Source organism: Ascaphus truei, chromosome 4, assembly GCF_040206685.1.
Source record: "Ascaphus truei isolate aAscTru1 chromosome 4, aAscTru1.hap1, whole genome shotgun sequence".
Lineage (NCBI taxonomy): Eukaryota > Metazoa > Chordata > Amphibia > Anura > Ascaphidae > Ascaphus > Ascaphus truei.
In genome coordinates this window covers 250,249,254-250,273,041 of record NC_134486.1, presented here as the reverse complement: position 1 = coordinate 250,273,041, position 23,788 = coordinate 250,249,254, and the positions used below count along the sequence as shown (strand labels likewise).

Below are 23,788 nucleotides of genomic sequence, written 5' to 3'. Positions count from 1 at the left end.
CTCTTATTACATGCTCACACAGCAAAGTACTATAAACAAGGGCGGTGCAATTACTTATAACAGGTATTCGTCCTCATTAAAATATCAAAGGCTGGCAAAAGGAGTTTTGGGGATTCTAAATGTTGGTTTTCGAGAATCTATTCAGCCATGCTGTAAAAGCGAAGTAACGATGGAAGTTAATAAAGTTAATGTTAAGCATGATAATTGCCAGAGTCAAGTAAGGGGGGGGGGGAAAGGTCACAACGGAACATTTGTGTTGTTATGAGATCTTCTTATACAACAAGTTGAATTCCCACATGTGCCACTTAGTGCTAGGTATTTTTTCAGAACACAAAAAATATATAAGTTTACGCAATTCTCTATGATCTTCTTAATTTATAAGGCAGCAAACCTTACTACATGTTATCGAATGGAACAATTTTTCCCTACAGAGGTTTAATTACCTCCCTAAATCCCAATACACTTTCTAAATGGTACAGCAGCGTCCTTGTGGTTAAGAGGTCAGATCTGGTGCACCATACGCACCCAGTCTGTATAACTACGTTAAAATCATCTGGCATCACCTGCTAAATATCTTTGTCATGTAACAACTGTGCATGTTAGCTTTTATCTTCACAGTACAGTGAGGGGAAGAACAGGAACAAAGCATTCCAGCAAACGCATGCAATTAAATCAGACGTACGGACACTACAATTTCTCTAGGGCATGTTCCTTGTTTCCAAATACTTAGGGTTTCCTTTTCTGGCCATCCACAGCATTACTTCTTGGAATAATAATTCCATCAGTTAGTAAGCACTGATCAAGAGTCCATGTGTGTTAAAATCTGACTGGGCCGGTTTGAGTTTAGTGCGGTGCTAAAGAATGCGTGAAATTCAGGATAATGTTTTGTGCATCAGTCCAGTGCAAGCAAAAAAATTAAAATTAAAAATGCAACTTGGTATTTTGGGGTCTACATGGGCTAACCCCAAATGTCATGAGAAAAAAAAATGGGGGCACAAAAATCTCACAGGTGTAGCCAACACAAAATGCAATCCAAAATGAAAAACGGTGACTGTACATCCTCAAAAAGTGTAAGATACTACTTACAAAGTTCTTGACAAAGTATTCAAAGAAGATTTATTGCAGGAAACATAGGGAAGCAACAACGTTTTAGGTCCTATGTGGACCTTTTTTACCCGGCACTTTTTCCGATACCTAGAAATTACCCGGACCCGCCACCAGGGGGCTGGAACAGGTGCAGGGTAAGAACCAGCAGCGGGCAATTTCTGTTCTGCTCCGTCTTACATGGAGCCGGCGGCAGAGCGTGAGGAAGACCACGGCGACATCGTAGGAGCAGCGGCAGACATCCTGGTGGTGGCAGCAGAGGACGTCCTTGTTGAGCTCCGGTCACATGTTCCCCGGCTCCCACTAGCTCAACAAAGACGTCCTCTGCTGCCACCGCCACCACCAGGATGTCTGCCGCTGCTCCCATGGTGTTGCCGTTGTCTTCCTCACCTTCCGCTGCCGGTGCAGGTAAGCCAAAGCTACCTGGCCCGCAAATTTCCCTTGATAGCCGGCAATACTCAGGACCCGAATCCCAAACTTTCCATAGTATGAGTTATTTGTACACCTTATGAAGAAATTATATATATATCTATATATATCTATATATATATAGATATATATAGATATATACACACACACACATAATTTTAGTTTTCTTCTGCAATGGCCATACTGTAATTCCTACTATCCTACTACTGCTGGTATCATAATTCCTTTACAAGGAGAAGATTTGGAAAACACGAAGGGAGGAGGAATTAGATTAACATTTGAATCGACTCTGCAAAGATCTTGACTAAATATATAGTGCCTATATTCTGTGTATTACACCGATATTCCAAGTGAAGTTCTATTTATTCCTACTACTTATGTATGACTACCATTATTCCACTAGATTGTAATCTCTTTAGGGCAGAGATTCTCTTTTTCTTCATGTTTACACGTGAGTGTAACGGTGTCCTCCGAAACTGTATATGCAACGGTCTGTACTTTTACATCTTTTGTATGCTCCCATTCTCATGCGCAAAGTACAGGATTGGTGCTATATTCTGCAAGTCCTGTTTTAAAAGAATTACCCATGCAGCACCTATCACCTGAGATCAGACTCCAAAAGACTGTTCATGGTCCCAAGGCTCAACAAAGTATCCGGACGTTCCTCCTTCTCTTACCGTGCACCCCAAAACTGGAACAACCTACCAGAGACTCTCACATCCACCACCAGTTTAAGTTCTTTCAAATCTAAGGCTGTCACACATTTTAATCTGGTCTGTAACTGTTTCATATGCCCATAATATATATTATCTTTAACTATGCATGCAATGTCTTGTATATAATGTATACCCTGTTCACTTATGTAACTGTATTTGTAACCATGTATTATTTGTCTAAACTCTATGCCCAGGACATACTTGAAAACGAGAGGTAACTCTCAATGTATTAGTTCCTGGTAAAAAAAAAAATAATATAAAATTAACTGAAATACTGCAGTCATTAGTTCACAATGGTCCCAAGCATTTTATTCGTCACCTACTGAGTGACGAAGAAGCCTGCAAAGCAGTGTAAGCCAATGTCTTTGCAGGCCCCTCAAACACTGAAGGGATCCATTAGTGAATCATTAGGATGATTATTTGCACACAGATGACAAGGTAAAATCAGCAACGTTTTACCTTTGGATAAGAATAGACGGGCAAAAATCCAAACAGAGCTTCAATTTCAAAGGAGAGTAATACACCGAAGACTTAAGACAAGTCATACCTGTTTGTTATGGCTTCAAAGCAAAAAAGTGGTTGAGAAATAAAGAAATAAAAAAACATAGTCCGTTATCTTAACAGTGTCACATTTTAGGAATGTAAAAACAAATCCAAAAGGAACAGATGAGCTTCAGATGTGGACAGGCTCAATAGGTCCTGTAGCCTCCAAAAGCCCCAGTCAAGTCCTTTGGGCTTCACAAATAGCTGCCCTGTGTCAGACCCCAAACAACCCACAAAGGGCCTTTGCATGCAATAAAGTTGTAAGACGACAAAGCAAGATTGTGTGTGTTTAATGTGGCTCAATTACAAACAATAACAAATGAAAGCAATCTCCCTAATGAGGAACACTTCATCACCCTTACATGTTGAGAACAAATTCCAGAGGTTTGCAGATCGAAAAGCAAACAATACTACTTCTTTCTGTGAAAGACAGGCGCTGCAGCCAGTGTGCTTTGGATCTGTGGCCACTTAGAGGTGCTAATTCCCATAAAAAAATGCTAAATATACCATTAAAAAAAAAGAAAGAATGTAAACCATCAAAATTGCATTTCTCAAACCAACCTGAATCCTTGTTTTTGCTGTTTGTTTAACTTCTTCAAAGCCCCCGAGGGATGTAAACACAGCAAACAGTCATAAACTGGTGACCAGCATTACTGACATCTGACAAAATGTTTTATGGCAGAGAAAACTCGTTTTTAGCCCTCGACAATAGTCCTTTCTAAGCCCTCAGTGACCACCATGATGCTTCATTTATGTTACACAGTTTTAGCCTGTATGGCTTCCGACAACGCAAGTTCAAACACATCAATAACTTGTACCATAGTGACGCAGTTTAAGAGCACATCATGCTAATAAAGGCAGGGGGTTCAGTAACACTATTCCTTCACCAGGGAAATAACTGTGTGCCTGGTCATACACAACTGCCAATAATCTACATGCCGGGTCCATGGAAACATGTTCGTAAGAGAATACTTTTGGTCTGTTAAAAAACAATTTTTTTTATTATTATTTATTTGCGTTGCAGTGAATTGTTACACTATAAAACTTACCTGTTTCACTGTACTGCACAATACTGCAGTAAGATAATAAAATAGGCAACGAGCTTTGCCTGAACCAGGACAAGTGGGAAAGTTATTACCTCTTCAGAGCAGTTATTATCTTGCTATGAATGAAGGGCAATTGCGTTGGTAGTGTGCAAAGTCGCTGTCCCTTAACTGTCCTGAAATGCAAAGGGAGAAGAGAAACAAGTCCCATCTCCATGTTCCTATGAATTTAAAAAACAAGTTAATCCGTCGATGGCCTCCATCCATCGGACGCCTGCAGTTCCTGCCTCGCGGTTAGACATCCTCCTGTCTTACTGGGGAAATGTAATCTCTAGTGTTGGCTTCTTCGTTCCTGGCTCTCTCTTCCCTGGCAATTCTTTTTGTTACTCCACTGAAATACTTCTCACGGAAGGAGTTATGACCTTTATATGGCAAATATTGACCATCCTCAAGGTGAGCATACTGGTCCTTATCCTGTTTTGAGAGTGGATTAGAAAAAAAAAAAAAAAAAATGAATTTCATATATTCATCTAAATGTATTACTATTAAATTATACATATATACGCACGAACGCCCGCACTATATTTTTCATGCATCACAGCAATTTTGTAGTAAAGTTGGTGCACAGAGGCATTGTCATCTTATGGCAGAATATACTTTGCTTATGCTAGGTGTGTGCCATTTCTGGGTTATGTCAATATAAGGAGTTACCCAATGCTCATTTAATTAATTTGTATCACAATCTGCATCTCAACAACATATTTTCATTTTTTTCTTTTAGACCAAAAACAAAAAACAACTACTCTGGCTAACGATCCCCGGCAGATACAAACTGGTTTGATTCCATGTTTATATTTGATGCTATTCGAAGCAAAAACTGTGGCAATTTATCAAAGCAAACTGGATGTGCACTGAGCTGTCTATGTTTCATGTTCTGTCTCTGGTTTTAAATATATATTGCCATGCTCAGTAGCACTCCTCTGTGACACTTATATGCTTATATATATATGTTGTGGTTATTTTGGGGGTTCAATATGAGCTTGTAGGTGTCCTGTATGTTTTACAATTCTTGTTCAGCTGGTCTTAGCTGATTGGAGGGTGGCTCCTCCTACCTAGTTTGAAGCTCATCCCCTCCCACATTTAAATGGTTAAAAGCTCACTCCACTGCATCTCCCACTCTCAGGGGAACTTGCTTGCTTGCAGTTTGATTGTGACAAATCTAATACAGAGTGCTTTTCCTGGTAATGTACAGGTTAATAAGAGCTTCAATCAGACTTAGAACTATGCAACTAATTTTGACAGATTTATTATAAATCATTCTTCCTGGTAATGCACAGGTTATTAAGAATTTATATTAGTGTTAGGTACCCTTGAGATGTGGTCTGCCGTGTAGTGGCTCAAGGGCTTACAACACTTTGGCCAAAATGTTAAACTAAAAGACCATTTTATTCAAAAGATATCTATACATATAGATTTAGGCACTGTACCGTGTATAAGTTTCACTGGATGTGCACTGAGCTCTGTCTGTGTTTCATGTTCTGTCTCTGGTTTTAAATATATATTGCCATGCTCAGTAGCACTCTTCTGTGACACTTATATGCTTATATATGTTATGGTTATTTTGGGGGTTCAATATGAGCTTGTAGGTGTCCTGTATATTATGTCAATATAAGGAGTTACCCAATGCTCATTTAATTCATTTGTATCACAATCTGCATCTCAACAACATATTTTCATTTTTTTCTTTTAGACCAAAAACAAAAAACAACTACTCTGGCTAACGATCCCCGGCAGATACAAACTGGTTTGATTCCATGTTTATATTTGATGCTATTGGAAGCAAAAACTGGAGCAATTGATCAAAGCAAACTTTGCTGTGCCCGGTTCAAGAACAGACTTTCATTGTTTAGGATGAAAAAAAAAATCTAGGAAAAGCTCAGTAGGAGCAGTAAAAATAGTTTAACGCTGCACTTCAAAACATGTACAAATGTTGAACTGTTTTGAGGATTAAAATTAGAATTGAAAATAAACGCTTGAATAACTGGTTTTGTCCTTGTATCAAATCAACAACTGTAAAAATCAGAGTGCGAGGGAGTATTATTCAATGTTGGGAGCCAACTCCAAAGTTTGTCAAAAAGATTTGGATCTTGACATAATGCAGAAGTAAACTTCTTTATACTAAGAGAAGGGTTTCCAAACAGCCTGGTGAAAATGTTTAAATCTACTGTAGTGAAGCAGTGCAGTTAATTACCAGGAAGGTGACAAAAAGCCCTTCATTTACACCACGGACCCTCTGTGTCTATATCCCCAAAGACACTAGCTAATTGCATCACGGATATGATTTTAGTTCATTGCAAATGCAATGTTATTGTAACAGTACTTTGTACAAACTGTAATACCGGGCTGTACAATAAAAGTGATCTAAGCAGCGTTTACTGCAATTTACAAAAAGAACCATACAAGTATCTGACAGTCTAATTCAAAAAGCCTGTAGAGCTATGGTTCTATAAATCCCTACCCTGCCTAAGGGACAGTGTTGCATTTACCGTCCCCTCTGGCAGTGACTGGGTTAACATACGGCCTTATGTCCCCAGAATAATCCTTTTCTTTATTATTTCTAAATATAAAAAGGGTCATTGGTCCTTTTTGGCATGTTTGGTTTCTATGTCAAAACACAAAGATATAAATGCAGCAAAATCAGATCCATACTGTGTATAATGTTGTATATTTGTTCTGGTCCCAATACATATCAACATCAACAAAAACAGGGCTCTGCATCTGTGCCAGGGACGTATCAGCAAGCTTTTATTCATTACATGTTTCCTAGGGAAACATTTTAACTCCCATGAAAAGTGACCGACATAATGTAAAGTAATGCACACTTCTTCTAACTGAGGCTTGTGTACTTCAAGGAGGTAAACCGTAAAATACTACATAGGAGGATTCAATGATTACAACTGCTGAGCAGTGATGGGTGCATTTTTCTTTCAAAGGTTGAATAAACTTTTTTGCATTTTCACATTTTTGCTAAATCGTCAAAGTTTTAAAGTTAAAAAAAATCCCCATTGAGGTCTTTGTAAAAGGTTTAACAAATAGCGAAATCCCTTCAAATAGTTTGAAAATATATTTGCTAATCAACACTATAAACAGTGCATTAGCCATTTAACAACAACAAAATCCCCTAATATTTTTTTAATAGATTCTCTGGCGAAATTGGACAATTTTGATACATTTTCCTTTTACTTTATTATGACGTCTTGAACTAAAAAAAAAAAAAAAAAAAAACGTGGACTGAATTTCTCAGCCCTAATTTCCTGACACTACAAACCCACAGACAAGGGAATGACTACTGGTTATCTGTGAGGCTGGATTGGATTTACCCAGAGAGGAAACATTTACAACAACATGGTAATTAATGGTCTAAATCAGGAGAGCGCAATCTTTTTTCCCCTGCGACCCCCTTCCGGCTGTCCCCCTCTCCTCACGCCATCCCCCTGCTTACCTTGACTCAGACGTCCTGGCGTCATTTCACGCCGTGTTGCCATGGCGATGTGTCACCAGGAGCTGTCTGAATCAAGGGAAGGAGTTTACAGAGCCCTTGCTGCTCCCCCGGCATTAATTTAAATGCCTTCAGGAAGCGCGCGGGCCGGGCCCTCTGTAAACACCGAGACCCCCGCAGCGAATCTCGCGCCCCCCACTTTGCGCACCGCTGATCTACATCAAGGGTGGCCAACTCCAGTCCTCAAGGGACACTGAAAAGTCAGGTTTAAAGGATATATGTAGTTCAGCACAGGTCATTGACTGAGCCACTCATTCGGCCACCTGTGCTGAAGCAGGGATATCCTTAAAACCTGACCTATTTGTGGGCCTTTAGGACTGGAGTTGGCTACCCCTGATCTACATGTACAAGCTACTTTAGGCACGATTTTCTCTAGGGGAAAGGGTAATGGGAGACGGGAAATGAAAAACATATGACGGTTTAGTGCAAAGGATAGTCAAGAACAACACATCATGAAGGTGCAACAGGCTTTTATTCTCTCAAAAACAAAGTTTCAGTCCCAATTACGCATATAAATAAATATCCCTGATCAAAACAAAGAGGGGAAAAAAACAAACAATTAACAATAATTCAAAAAACAAGATGGTTAGCAACACGTACCCATGAGTGCATTCTGTATACAGTGCAGTATTTTCTTTGCACTCGGTCAAAGTTAAGGAAATTTTTCCCTGGGATTGGGCAATCCTGTAATAAAATGCTCTTGCTCCTTTATAACTCAAGTGCCTATATTATTGTGTCACTGCGGAATATGGGGGCTAGATATTAAAGACCCAATTGCTTTTTTTGCTATAAAAGTGACGCCTACAATGGAATTTTAAACGAGACTAAGCGTCAACGGATCAGTTGTTTTCACCACTTTTGCCCGGCTTGTGGCAGCGTGCGTTTTGGGGGAGCGGTCACAATACGAGTTTGCAGACCCGCACATAAATTGCATCTAGGTGTGGCATTTCTTTCTACATTGTATATGGAAAATTCTCGCTAATTCTGACTTGGTGTAAACTCCTAAGAATCACAGAGAATGTCAGTCAAGGACATTGGTGCTGTCTAGTTCTCCTATACTTTATAATGTATATCGCCTCCTATTTGGCTTACTAACGAGTGCGGTTGGCCATTTTCATAGACGCAGGTGTAAACTGGTCCTTGACCAAGCACACAATGCCCCTACAAACAATTGTCCCTGATGTGTACCCTTTACATAGGACCGTACAGTCTTTTAATATAGATGCAGCAAGCCTTACTGTCTTTGGTACTGTGGTTACACAACCACAGAGTTACCAATGGATAAATGCTGCGGGGGTCCATTTTGGAAGCATGGACCCGCACCGCCCCTCCCCCCCCCCAGATCATGGCAAACACTGTCCCCAGCGTCACAGACTTTTGCTTGTTCATATGCAGTGCCAAGGACAGCGAGTCTGGCTACATATGTATATTCAAAGCCACTGCAAAACAAACCCCATAAGTTTTGAAGAATGTGGTCTTTTAATCACCCAGGACGTACCATGGTCACTTAACCTTTCATTAAACTACAGTGATCCACAGGCTTTCCCTTCTCTTTTATGAGATCAGGCTAAAGTAGGGTTGGGCGATATGCCGGTATTCAGTAATATTGTGATTATCTCCCAGAGTGCTGATATGGGAGATTACCTGTTATCGCGATATTACGGGATGACTGTGGTCATAGGAGCAGCTTTGAAGCTGCCGCTGTGCTGTCTCTCTATCCCGAGACCTCCTACCTTCCTGCTTCTGAACGTCGACTCAGAGGGAGGGGGAGGCGCTTCGGACAACATGGGGAGGGGGTAAATATGAGAGAAGCGGGGAAAGGTAGGAACTCCTCTCATCACTTTCCTTTTGTTAAGCCCTCCAACCCCAGACACTAAAAACCTTCTCCATCCTCCCCTGGGACCTTTAACCCCTTCCCCCCTGGGGCACTTAACCTCTTTCCCAACTTCCCCATGGGACCCTTAACCCCATTCCACACCTCTGACTCCTGGGGCACTTAACCACTTCCTCCTCTCTGTCCCTCAGGGAGTGGGACCGTTAATCCCTTCCTCTATCCCCTCACCCCTGAGCCAAACCCCCTTCCCAACCCTCCTCATGGTACAGAGAACCACTTCCTGACCCCCCAAGAACCCTTAACTACACTGCTTCCATCACCCTAACATCCCCCTCATCCCATCACTCTCACCCTTTATACAAATGTAAAAAAAATAATTAAAAACAGATCATTTATTTTTTTGACAATTCTGAATTGTCAAAAAAAAATTGTGCAATATATTTGTAACTTTTTATAACGAGTTTTCAAATGGACGGAGTATCTTGGGGTGAGAGTGATGGGATGAGGAGTGATGGGTGAGGGGGATGTTAGGGTGATGAAAGCAGCGTAGGTGAGAAAAGGTGAAGTGCAGACATGGAAAGGGTTTGGGAATGAAGCGCCCTTTGTTCTAACAAATCTAAAGAAAATGTATTGATTTTGAGAACATATTTTAATTAGATTTACTAGAACAATTTCAGACTTATTTTAATAAATGTATCACGACATTGATCGTTATTGCGACAAATTTCTTAATATCGACTATCAACCCTCAGCTGAAGTTGATTTTTTGTGCAGTCCTTCTCAGTGATAATGATTTCCCTCACAAACGTCAAGCCAAGAACAGCCCCTGCTGCTCGCTGCACAACTTCTGTATAATATCAACATCTGAACAAAACGTCTTTATCTGCTTAAGGAGATAGGTGAAGACAAGACAGATATATCCCAAAAGCTGCAGTCAATGCTGGAGCGAAAACGCGCACTACTTTTATTAACATGCATGCGAACGGAAGAGCATACTTTTAGTAACATGCATGCGAACGGAAGAGCATACTTTTATTAACATGCATAAACAAACATGCGAGAATGAAGTAAATAGAGTTTCTATCAGCTTGTGTATATTTCCACTCCTGTTACTTTCCTCTGTGGGCCATAGTTCAGTAACAGGGTAATAACCTAGGCCCTATTTTTCTGTTTGGGTATACAGCTTTTTGTTATCTAAACTTTCCCTCCCTGTGCTCAACTTCTGTTATTGGAAAACAGAATGAGAATACTCTTTTGATCAGAGTTGTTATAATAAGTATGTTCAGTTCATGAGTGCTAGGACAGGCTGGCAGACATTGCATCTATAAAGCACTGTAAAGGGGTGCATGGAGTCTCTCCAGACTGCAGCTCTCCAGTACGCTTTCGTCGTTTACTAAAACTAAAATGGTTAAACCCTTTAACGGTGTAGAATTTGAGCCATTCATCATTGCATTAAACACCGTGGAAATATCCAGATTTAAACATTTCTATCGACAAGGAGCTGTGATCTCAATGCAACAAGTAAATAAAACAACAAATTCCCTTTTACCAACACTTTCACATACGGCATGCTGTAACAAACCTCCAAAACAGAACGAGTTTCTTAAGACACCCATCAAGAATATAATATACATAGTGAGGAGCCTAGACAGATCTTATATAGGAATCAGAGGGAGCTATCCTATCTCTATACAGAAGATATAACACCTACACCTGAAGCCTGGCACTCTGACATAGGGAAGAGTTTAGATAATATTGATGAGTGGCAGGACATGTGGGGTGAGTTACGTGAGATCTCTGTTTCTGCCTCACTAACGGAAACAAGCTATAACATTTTCTATAGAACGTACCGGACGCCTGTTAAATTTGCCAATATGACACCCAGCCACACCGATGTCTGCTGGAAACTATGTGGGGAGAGAGCAGACGATCTGCACATGTGGTGCAGTTGCCCTAAAGTTACCTCTTTTTGTAAAAAAAAAAAGGTTTTCATTGAGATAAAGATCATCACAGAGGTAGATTCCCTTCCAGCCTGAGAATGCTCTGCTTGGTGCAGGTAATCCTAGACATACGAAAACCCCAATTAGACATCTCATCTATGCCGCTAACTAGCAAGAATGTGGATAAAGACCCTCCACCCCATCCATGGAAGAATGGTGGGACGGAGAGGAATTTATTAGCGTAATGGAGAAGCTGGCATAGTCCCTTCGATATCAAACACCAATATACTTCAAAATACGGGTTCCCTATCTTTACTATAATGGAGAGTCATAATCACACATAACAGACCTCGGAACTGGGTTTTCGGGCCGTAATGCCAGGGTCCTTCATACATCGAACAAGGCTAATTTTGAAGTTAGACTAATAATATTATGTTAGAACTGTGTGATAGTCAGTCAGTCAATCTATCAGTACCCCTGTAAAATGTATCAAACGCCTTTGAATGTTGACCTCTGATCGTTTTTCCATGTTTTTCTTGTTTGCCTCTTGCTTGTATACGGAATCTCTCTATTGTAACGTTGGAAGGACTGTAATATACAAATGTTCAAGTGATCTCACAACCAGAATTGAATGTTGTGCCTACAATGTTTGAATGAAATGTTTTGGGAATATTGTATAAAGCAGCGATTTTCAATAAAATTTGAATAGAAAAAAAGGGGGGGGCATTGAATAACTATTGAACACCTTGGCTTGGCATGATTTTTAGAATGTTCAGAAATAATCATTTACTATGATTTGCCAAAAAAAAAACAAAAACCTAATCAATAAAAAACTATTATGAAATCACCAATTAAAGCCTGCTACCTTCTCTTTCTGTTTTCACAGGCAAAGTCCCCGGAATTGTATAGTTCATACTCAATGTGTGATATAATCTGTGTGTAACCTATTTAATTAGTGACACAATAAAATAGAAGTGAGATTTATTTGTATTTTCACCTTGTGAAAATATTAAACTCAAGATTATCTTATTCCACTCATTTGCCAGACAGTGGCCACGAATTCAGTCCTCTACTCTACCCTCAATCTTATCCAGTAGGTGACTAGATATTAGCATTCGGTAGCAGGAAGGCAGGAAAGAGGTAGGGCCAAAAAACACTGAATTGAAGGGTTTGGAGCACTGGTTAAGAAGAAGTTGGCTATAGACATTAGCCCAGCTAGAAAACATACAGAGCTATTTTGTCTTGTGCAAGTGCCTAATAAGGGCCTCCCCAACATCTTGAGTCTCCAATAGTGGGACAAAAAGAAAACAAATGGGCTCCAGACACGCGTATGGTTCACCAGTTTATTTCAAGTTAATAGGCTGAAAGGTGTCTTATGGCAGAAGAATTCTTAATAAATATGTGCTGGTTAAGCAGTTACTAATAGAGAACTCCAATAATGGTTCTCTTTATTTTTGAAAGATCTATAAAAAATAATAATAAAAAAAAAATACTAAATATACTTCTTTTCTCCAGAGGAGACAGGATAATCACAGTGTCTTCTAAAAACATGTTTTCACAAACTAGAAAGAGCCAATAATATTTTTAGGTCCTATTATGATTCTTAAGATTTCTGTCGGACCGGCTTTGCTCTACGTCTGTCACTGGGAGCTATAGTGGTGATTCGGAGAGGCTGCATTGCATTAAGATTTAATATTCATCCATTTGGTTTTGCTTCTTTAGAAAACAGGCAAAAAAAAGGAAGTATATTCATTATTTTAATAATGAATACCTATTTTGTTCAGCCAATGCAAATGTATTACAACAAAGACAGCAAGTTATTCCATTCATGATGCAGACCTCATTGCTAGGTGTAACATACACAACATACTCTCACCTTATCCTTTCTACTCCATTTTTTTTTTGTATAGCTAATTATTAGTAATAAATGAGACTAAAAAGCATTCCAAATGAAAATGTGATGGTTTGATTTTTGCCTCAGCCAACTCCACTTTGCGTGATCTCAATGCAAACACTTTACACTCCGCCTCACTTTCCTATATCCCTTTACAAACGTGAATGTCATGCAGATTATAAACTTTTTGCAGAGATTCCTGTCTGCATAAGCCGCTCTATAATTAGAAAGCACTTTGCCCCAAATGGATGCATGGTATAAATTATTAATATGCGATCAGTATGAGGAAATATCTTTTGACTGATTGCCGTCAGAGAAATACCAAAATGTGAAGAGACATCTTTTAATGTCTGGAGAGTATATAACAATGAACTCACAACTCTGAGTACTGAATAGCTTATTCTGGGTGCATGCCTTTCGAGGGATAGTACACAAAGCAAAGGACAAGAACTCCAAAGTTTAAAAAGTGAATTTTAATACCTCACTTTATTAAAAAAAAAAAAAAGTCACTTTTTTTTTTGTGGGCGCCGGTCCTTAAAAATAAATAAATAAATATATATATCATATAAAAATATTACTTGTGAGCACATTCACATGTCTTTGACAGGTCTGCAACCCTGCTTTTCGCCATTATCACCTAGCATAGAGTGCTTCCACTGCAGCAAGGGATTCTGGGAAATTACATGCAAATGCAAATGAGCACACAGTGCCACCTTTTGTCTCAAGTCAACATTACATAGAAAACCCTTAAGCCAATGCATGCTGCTTTAAACACAGCTTTTAAACATAGCCTGGGATGAGATGAAGACCTACTCATTTCTCAAATTGCAAAACCAGTACAACCAACCTCACACTGATGAGACCCACAAGGTCGAAACAGTCTGTCTGTGAGTGGGTTTATTGGATTTGCATCTCATCCCAGGCTATGTTTAAAAGCTGTTTTTAAAGCAGCATGCATTTGCTTAAGGGTTTTCCATGTAATGTGGACTTGAGACAAAAGATGGCAGTGTGCTCATTTGCATGTCATTTCCCAGAATCCCTTGCTGCAGTGGAAGCACTCTATGCAGGTGATAATGGCGAAAAGCAGGGTTGCAGACCTATCTAAGACATGTGAATTTGCTCACAAGTAATATTTTTATATGCTATATGGTGGAGGGTTGTCACCTTTTCACCCACATATATACACACATATTTATTAAGACTGTATCATCACTTCAGGGAATCTCTTTACCAAGAAGGAAACCAATGCAGGATACCTACAGACCAGCAGTGTTACCCTCACTGTGCCACAGATGAAGCATTAAAGAGGAAGTCATTCATAATTCCAAATACCCCCTAAAGCAGAGCGTGCAATGTAAATGTCTCTGTGTCAATGTGCAAAATATCTGCAAGACATCTGGTACGTGAATTAGAAGCACCTGCCTGCTTGCCTGCCAACGAGCAGTAAGTGATTTGTCTTGCAGCTAAGATCAGGTGCTATAATCCAAACACTTAGACCACAAAGAATTGCTCAGCTAAACAGACAACAATTCAAAAAAAACAACAGACACAAAATATTAAGAGTCAAATTAACACGCAAGCTGCATTGCCAAGCCATGCATCGCTTGATGCAGCAAAAGAGCTTAATGAATAATAAACTACTGAAACCTGTGATCCTGAAGGGCCTCTTGATTTAAAACCTGCCTGTGCGCCACAAACAACAACCAGGAAGAAAACAAACAAAGTGTCAAGCATTTAAGTGGAGAAACACACAGCAAACTTTTTGTTGGTGCCAAAGTCAATACTTCTGATCTGAGGAGTAACAAGCCCCTTTTGTTATGCTAACGCCAGGGCTGTATCATTCTTACTTTTGCCTCAAGATAGTACAGGATGAATCTTCATTACTTGTTCCACATTTTAGATGTAATCATGTCAGAGGGAAAAAAACCTGTTCTGATTTTTTTTTTTTTTTTTTTTTTTTTTTTAAGACTGGTTTCTTCAAGATATATCCTCTCTTTCAAATCGGGGCCTTAGGCTGTGACATTTTGACAAAATAAATGTAAAGATCACAGATGGTCAAATCTACAGTATACATGTTGAAATGGTTTAGGTTACTTCCTACAATTGAACCATTTGAAGTGCAAAGGGAGCCATCATTCCAATGAAAGTGATGATGACTGTATGGAAAGTGATCATTCAATGCCATGGAAAGAGACCTGGGGTCCATCAGCAAAACAGCCCTGCCACGCTCCCTCCCTGCCATGCTCCCTCCCCTCCAACCTCCCAACCCCCCTTACCCAATCGGTTTACAAGACAATTGGCGCTTCACAAATTCTTTAAAAGAGAAATTTGTAGAAAGCCAGCATTTGACATGGATTCCCTGGATGCCAATGATTTTAGATATCTTGGTAATCTTGTCTCTTCTGGAAGAGAGCGATAGAGAAACAAGAAAGGGGCACCTCACCTCTCTCAAACCAAAAACTTTTACACCACCAATAAATACTCATTCAAATACAGAGATGTTCTTAAATTGGTCACACGTGACATGGAAGTCTCCACAAAAGGTGGCCAGAAAAATATGAGCTCAGACGAAATAAAGGCATTGGGAGAATTGAGAGAGATGAGGGGGGATTATAATTAAATCCTCAGACAAAAAAGGAAATACAGTTATTATGCAAGAAAAGTACATCAGAAAATCAGAGACTTCTTACTGATAAACAATGTTAGGAGATGCTACCTAAAGATCATACAATCTCCTGCTCTAAAAAATAAACTACATAGCATCTTAACATCTGGTCTCCATAACAAAGTGATATCTGAAAGAGAGTTTGAATATACTGTATGATGGTGAAGCATCCCAAGACGGCCACTTTTACAGTGTACCTAAAGTGCACAAAACCAAAAGTCCCCGTAGGACGACCCATAGTGTTCGGAACAGGATGTCTTTGTGAGAAGGCATGTGCCTACCTGGAAGAAGTGTTACGACAGTATGTACACTACAAATGTCATTAGAAAGATAGAAAGAAAATAATCCCCAGAGACTACTAGCAACCCGTGAAATAGTCTCTTTATTCTAGCATACAACCTGAAAAGGGATTGCTAGTAGAGTCTCACTTTCTAAAAGAAAAAGGGATAGAGTATCGAGACCACAATAAATTAATCTGTGAACTTTTACATTATGTAGTGACATCATTTATTTTTATTTAACGGAAAGTGCTAATTACCAAATACAAGGGACCGCAATGAGCACAAGATGCACGCCGACAAACGCAAACATATATTTACGAGTGTGGAAGGAAAAACGAGAATATTCACGGAAGAGTTGCAAAAGTACACAATATATTGAGTTGTGGACACTGTACATTGATGACGTGCTGATCCTATGGAAAGGAACCAAACAAGAATTCCAGGAATTCATAAACGTTCTCAATGTAAACGGCCACAATTTAACACTTACATCAGAAATTAGTTCTGGAAAAAAAAAGATATAGATATAGAGATTACAGAAGAGAAGGAAGGAATCCTACAAACAGTACATAGGAAACAAACTACCATCAATAATCTCATGGTGGTGAATAGCCACCATTCAAAATCTGCAAGGGATACGAGTGGGACAATTCCTAAGAGCCAATTGCTAATTACTCCACTCAGTTTAACAAGCGAGTATGAGGAACAAAAACAAATTCTAATCAGGGGTGTAATGAACATGGTGGGGAATATTAATTATTTTAATCAAGCTGGTGCTTCAGGGGTTAATGTGGTTACCATTTGTCTTAAAAATACAATACATTGGGTTTATAACAGGTCAAGACCATTCCTGGGTCCTTGCAGATCTACAAAGAGGTCTTAATTAGTGGGTTATCGCTTATGGCCCACTAAAACTACCATACGTGTTGTGGGGATTTATAGTCTACAGATAAGAGCACTTGTTTTGCCAGAGATGGGATTAAATTATGGCTTTCTTGATATTTTTATAAACAAGCCACTTTCAAAGGAAACTGTGACAGTCTTGACACTTGGGCATCAGAGAGAGCTGCAACACAAGTCCCCACTTAGTTGGAGGACTTTATAAAAATATAAGAAATTATGGAGAAAGAAAAAAGAAGCGCAAACTTGATACCCTCTACAACTCAATCTGCCGTTTTATCCTCCAATGCAATTACAGCACACATCACTGCAAAATGCTCAAAGAACTAGATTGGTCATCACTTGAGTCTAGGCGCAAAGTTCATCTTTCCTGTCTTGCCTTCCAATACTTTCTGGGAAAGCTACCCACCAATTTGAACAAGCTCCTCACCCCTACCACATGTAGCACTTATCTGAGATCTGATTCCAAAAGACTGTTCATGGTCCCACAGTTCAACAAAGTATCCGGCCGCTCCTCCTCTTACCCCACAACTGGAACAGTCTACCAGAGACTCTCGCAGCCTCCACCAGTCTAAGTTCTTTCAAAACTAATGCTGTCTCACATTTTAATCTGGTCTGTAACTGTTATATACACCTATAATATAGACTATCTTTAACTGTGCATGCTATGTCTTGTATATAATGTACTGTATAACCCTTTTCACTTATTGTAACTATGTATTGGTCATAACTCTGTGCCCAGGACATACTTGAAAACGAGGGGTAACTCTCAATGTATTACTTCATGGTAAAACATTTTTATACACAAAAAAATAGAATAACGCTGTTAAAAGACCAATTTAATTAAACAGCAAGGCACAACGACCTGCAATCACATGGGGAGCTAGAACACTCGCATGTCAGAGAGCGTGTACCTCTGCTGCAACAGACGTCCCACTGTGGATAGAATGGAAATCGGCACCGGCACAGCAGGCGTCAGGTAAGCGTCCACTGGAAAAACACCAACAGGTAGTCCAGATAGTGGTATAAGATCAGTGTATACAGTCCACAAAAAAAATATCAAAGTCGCTGTTTCTCTGCTTTTGGAGCAAGGAAATCTTGCCTCTCCCGACAACTCTACTCCACATCAGCTAGTGTATGGATGCCTGTGCACTTCCCTACGCAGTTCGGCAGGGCAATGATTGGATAGACCCTTATGTGTGAAGTTCCTGGAACAGACGGGCGAATCTTAAAGATATACTCGCATATAGTGTTCATGGGCACTTTTCTTTTTGTCATTCTGGTGACGAGATGAAGGCTGCCAGGGTCATTCTGGTGACCCTGGCAGCCTTCGATTCCAGTCCTACAATACCATCAACCTATTCTAAACTAGGAGGTGATGGGTTCAAATCCCTCTGTATCCGTGAATCCTTGTGGATTTATAACATGGGTACTTTGTTACCATCTGGCCTAAACGAATGCATAGATACTAGCATTCTGGTGTAGCCTTTTGGAGCTGATGTTTCTTCTTCTGCTGCATTAGTTTTGCTCCCTGGGCTCATCTCTATATGTAGGCGATCGCGTATCTGCTATCCCCATTGTACAGCCGGCAGGTCCCAGCGTCCCTAGTAGGCATGGCAACCGTCTTGCACATGCACACTCCAACAGGCACTGTCAAAAGGAGGAAGACTCCCAGAGATAGGTGTGGAGACAACACGATATGTGGGAACGATGAGTAGAAAAGTGAGGACAACATATACAAGAAACACATGGAAGTGCGGACAAGATAAAATAATAAGCAATAAATATACAAATGGTAATAACAGTAGTAGAGGCATATGAACCAACAACGTGTTACTAAATAAAAAATGGCAATAGAACATGTGTTTGTAGTTAATGCATAAACCGTAAATAATATTGATCAGACTGTCATAAGTCCTAAGAGACTGAGAAGTATTCAGAGAGAAATATGTACAAATGTATCTATAGTGAAAACATATGAACAAACAATGTATCACAAATGTAAATCAGTACAATGCAAACATCACTGTCACTACTATAATCAGATCCACCATGGGAGTAGATGGACATGTGGTACCAAAAGAACAACCATGTCATGGTGTTTTAAACATAATAAATGTATCAAATGGTCATCCAACGGGCATGGTGCGTAGTCCCTGTGGGGGACTTCAACCCGATTGAAATGCTGTGGCGGGACCTTAAGAGAGCTGTGCATAAACAAATGCCCACAAACCTCAATGAACTGAAGCAACGTTGTAAAAAAGAGTGGGCCAAAATTCCACCAAAACGATGTGAGACTGATTAACTCATACAGAAAACAATTACTTCAAGTTATTGCTGCTAAAGGTGGTTCTACAAGCTATTGAATCATAAGGTATACTTAGTTATTCATACATGGCTTCTCCATTTTGGCTTTATTTTTGTTAAATAAATCATGACACGGTGTAATATGTCATGTGTTGTTGTTCATCTGAGGTTGTATTAACCTAAGTTTAAGACCTGCTAAGGAACAGATGATTGTTATTATGTCCTGATATGTAAAACCATAGAATTCAAAGAGGGTGTACTTTCTTTTTCACACCACTGTATGTATGTATGTATTTGCGTATATATATGTACTAGCTTTTGTGCCCGGCTTCGACCGGGGAATGCAATATTGAATACATGTCCCCACCCCTCCCCCCCACTCCCCCCCGCTGCCGACATCTCCCCGCCCCCCACCCCCTTGGGCCTGGCCCTTCACCACTGAGCTGCTGCAGCGGCGCTCCTCCTCCTCCCGCACCGACAGCGCATCATAGGAGCACAAACCCCGTCTGTACATCTCCCACCCCCCCCCGCTGGCACATCTCCCCCCTCTCCTCCCCCCACATGCACATCTCCCCCCCTCTTCCCCCCCGCTGGCACATCTCCCCCCCTCTCCATCTCCCCCCCCCTCTCCATCTCCCCTCCCCTACCGGCACATAATCCAGGCAAGGACACCCCCCCTCCCTTAGTAGCCACGCCCCCCGCTCCTGCCCTAACAGATTTGCAGGACACCCGAGGGAAACTTAGAATGTCCATAATTTGGGAGGTGAGTGACATTGGAAGCTCAAAATAGTTGCGTTGACCTACAAATCTACTGCAGAATGTCCAGTGAAAGTTTTGTTGTGCTACGTGGTGCCGTTTCTGAGATTTCGATGCTTCTGACATACAAACAAACAGACAACTTAGAATTATAGTATAGATATGTATATGTATATGTATATACATACATATACACACACAATATATATACACACACGTGTGTGTGTGTGTGTGTATATATATACACACGTGTGTGTGTGTGTGTGTGTGTGTGTGTGTGTGTGTGTGTGTGTGTGTGTGTGTGTGTGTGTGTATGTATATATATATATATATATATATATATATATATATATATATATATATATATATATGATAAAAAATCACTGGCACTCCAATAGAAATACAATAATGAATAGGTGCACGTCCCATATAAATAATAAAAGTATACATTACCGCATAGCAGCAAAAAGGAGACAGCACTCAGGTGAATGAAAATAAATGTATTAAATACAGCACATAACTCCAACGTTTCGATCCCACAGGGGGATCTTCCTCAGGGTAGCAACAGACACAGGACAGTGAGTGACTTATATACCCCAACATGTCACTTGGGTGTTGGGGTATATAAGTCACTCACTGTCCTGTGTCTGTTGCACCACCAGACAGCTTACAATCGAAGTACGTTGGGGCATACTGCATGTATCATTGCAAAATTAGAGGGGAAAACAAACTGCACTATAAATGTCAAAAGAAAAACATCCCACTAAAATCAATAGAATTTTTTCTTCAATACGGTGCAATTGCTTTGCTCCACTTTTGCCTCGATACATATAACCCTATATTGGCAGACGTATAGACACAGTAGGGGGGCAGGTAGAAGTGCAATGTAATGCATTGCAGGTTTCTCTAGCAGCAAGAGGGTTAATGTCCAGTTTGGCACTCAATAGGTTTACACATAGGCATCATTTGATATAATATGGAAAGACACACACACGCCGACTTTCAGGGATTTTGACAGCTGAAATACCAAAAACCCTTGCTCACTCCTGCCCTCTGACCACGCTTACCTCAAACTCCTTCACCTTTTCCATTGTTATCAGGCGGCGGGACGTGTGGCTGGAAAGCATCTGTTCACAGTTGCTAATAAGTTTCAGACATGGGTGCCGGGGTACAACCTCTTCTGTATAGCTGGAAGATATAAAGCAGAGTACAGGCTGGGAAAATCTTAGAAACCATAGTACGTCAGTCTGAAACGGTGCAGCTTTCAGGTTCAATTCAGACCCAGCTCCCACTAGCAGGTTCCATGTGTTTTGCAGAAATCATGACCGAGATTTACAGCAACAGAGTTACAGGTCCCACTGTTACATTGCAAGCAGACAGATAACACGCATTAGCATGACATTTGTAGTGCGCAGAGCAAACAGTGCAAGTGTTAAGGCTCATGTTGCAAAACAACTTGCATATGGCTTCAAAGTGGGTCAAAAGCAAAGGTGTTTTTTGTTGAAGATTCACAGTGCAAAACTAGTCATTTATATTTAGTGTCAAATTGTACCGGGACAGTAAAGAAAAAAAATTCTAACAATTGCCCAGAAGAGTTAGAAAGGCACTAAGCAATGAACATGTTACATTTAAGATGCATTATCATTCCTCTATCATTTCCCCTTTTTGCTGTACTCTGTGCAGTAGTTTTGTCACCTTTTTACCCACCATAATCTGATTATGTTTGTTTTGCAGCCATTAAAAGCTTCACAATGTCACAGTGACTGAGCTCAAACGGATGAGGCCAAAAAACAGCCTGGAACCCCTCGGCGACGGGCCACCTGACCGCAGGGACTAGGCTCCCCTCTCTTCCCTCCCCCTCAACTTGGGTGCCAGTCCATGTGCTGTTTCCACTCTCTCCTCCAGCTTGGCTGGATTGCATGCTGTTTCCCCTCCCCTTCCCCAGTGTCACGGAGGATGGAGGGGCAGAGCTAAGGGGATTCAAAGGAGCGCAGGGGAAGGAAGGCAGCCTGCTCCCTGAAAAGAAGTTTTGGCCCGTCCCTTTGTTTGTGTAATACCATGACAATCGTATAATATATTGTACATTATGTTGTATTTTCTTCCTTTTCAGAAACAACCAGAGACAGAACATAAAACACAGACAGAGCTCAGTGCACATCCAGTGAAACCTATACACGGTACAGTGCCTAAATATATATGTATAGATATCTATTAAATAAAATGGTCTTTAAGTTTAACATTTTGGCCAAAGTGTTGTAAGCCCTTGAGCCCCTACACGGCAGACCACATCTCAAGGGTACCTAACACTAATATAAATTCTTAATAACCTGTGCATTACCAGGAAGAATGATTTATAATAAATCTGTCAAAATTAGTTGCATAGTTCTAAGTCTGATTGAAGCTTTTATTAACCTGTACATTACCAGGAAAAGCACTCTGTATTAGATTTGTCACAATCACACTGTAAGCAGGCAAGTTCCCCTGAGAGTGTGAGATGCAATGGAGTGAGCTTTTAACCATTTACATGCATCTCCCACTGTCATAACTGGTTTCTTACATTTAATACAGCACCTAGAATTAAATAAAAGTCATGCCGTTAAAAAAAAAAGTTGTCTTCATTCACCAACCTTTTACTACTTCACACACCCTTTATTTCTAAAAATCCTGGTATTTTAAAGCTGCAGACCAAGCAATAACCTACATTATATTGGTAGCCAGGTCCCCCTCTTACCTCCAGGCTGCGTGAGGGGGGCGGCTGTGTGATTGCTGCAGGGAGATTGTGAGCCAGCGGCCCTGGGACTAGGCCAGCTTTCCCCTGCAGGCCCCAGTGTCTAAGCCACGTGGTGACACGTAACTTGTGGTCTGGGATCAGAGACTATCTATGGTGGGACGCTCCTCCTGGAGACCACCCCACTCTGAGGAGGAAGGCGTCTCTCGCTCTCCACACACACACACACACACACACACACACACACACACACACACACACACACACACACACACACACCAGCTTGGACTGCTGCTTTAAAATGATGCAAATAATAATGACCCAACACCATGACAGTGTATCCAGTAAACGTTTAGGAAATGGCTTCAAATGTTGAACATCTGTCAAACCATTTTAGGTTGTGGTCACTTGCTCCACTTTTTATTTCGTATTGTAGCGACACAGTCTGGCTTTGTATATTCTGCACAATAAGTGAGAAGCTGGTGATCAAAAGAAGTTTGCAAGCACTAGCAAAATGAATCTCTCTCAAAGAGCCAGCTAATGCTGGCCCTTTAACATAACGTTTCATATCTACCGTTATCATAGATCATGGAAAGCTTTTCTTTTTCTGTCGTAATGCAAACTCTGACTTTCACTGTGATAACACTTCGGAATTGGCGTATCATCAGAAAGCGATCAGAAGAGAAACAGTCTACACTGTGTGCCTCTCAGACGCGCTATCCCCACTGGTTATAGTTTTGATATTTTAAACTGCAGCTTTCTCACTTTGGAGCGAATTCTCGCTTTCCCACAGAATTGAACCCTGGGATCAAAAGTTATGAATTTGTCTCCACTGTAAATTGTGCTGGGCGAAACATACAGAAATGTATAAATATGTGAAATGTTAATGTTTTAGCATATGGCACAAAGCTTTAGCAAACGATTACTTTTTTAACTTTTTGTTAAATTTTATGTCACAAGTCTTAGGCTGCGCTTATAGTGCTGGCAACGGTGCGTCAAAACAAATGCATTGAATCCGTCGCATGCACTTATAGTAGGCGCGACTGCGACATAACGACCAAAATCTCTGTAGTCAGTAGAATTAGGCTG

At 40.4% G+C, this 23,788-nt stretch overlaps 1 protein-coding gene across 3 annotated transcripts in view; it reads right to left on the bottom strand.

The window, feature by feature from the left end:
- Positions 1-3,066: 3,066 nt before the first annotated feature.
- The window catches only part of TRMT11 (tRNA methyltransferase 11), a 63,631-nt gene continuing 42,909 nt past the window's right edge, over positions 3,067-23,788 (bottom strand). For all 3 annotated transcript variants that reach the window (XM_075597259.1, XM_075597261.1, XM_075597260.1), the window contains 2 exons: positions 21,039-21,159; positions 3,067-4,309 (listed from right to left, as the gene is read on the bottom strand). In XM_075597259.1, the coding sequence (XP_075453374.1) occupies positions 4,130-4,309; positions 21,039-21,159 (301 nt within the window). In that variant the 3' untranslated portion in view covers positions 3,067-4,129. The remainder of the gene's footprint in view (positions 4,310-21,038; positions 21,160-23,788) is intronic.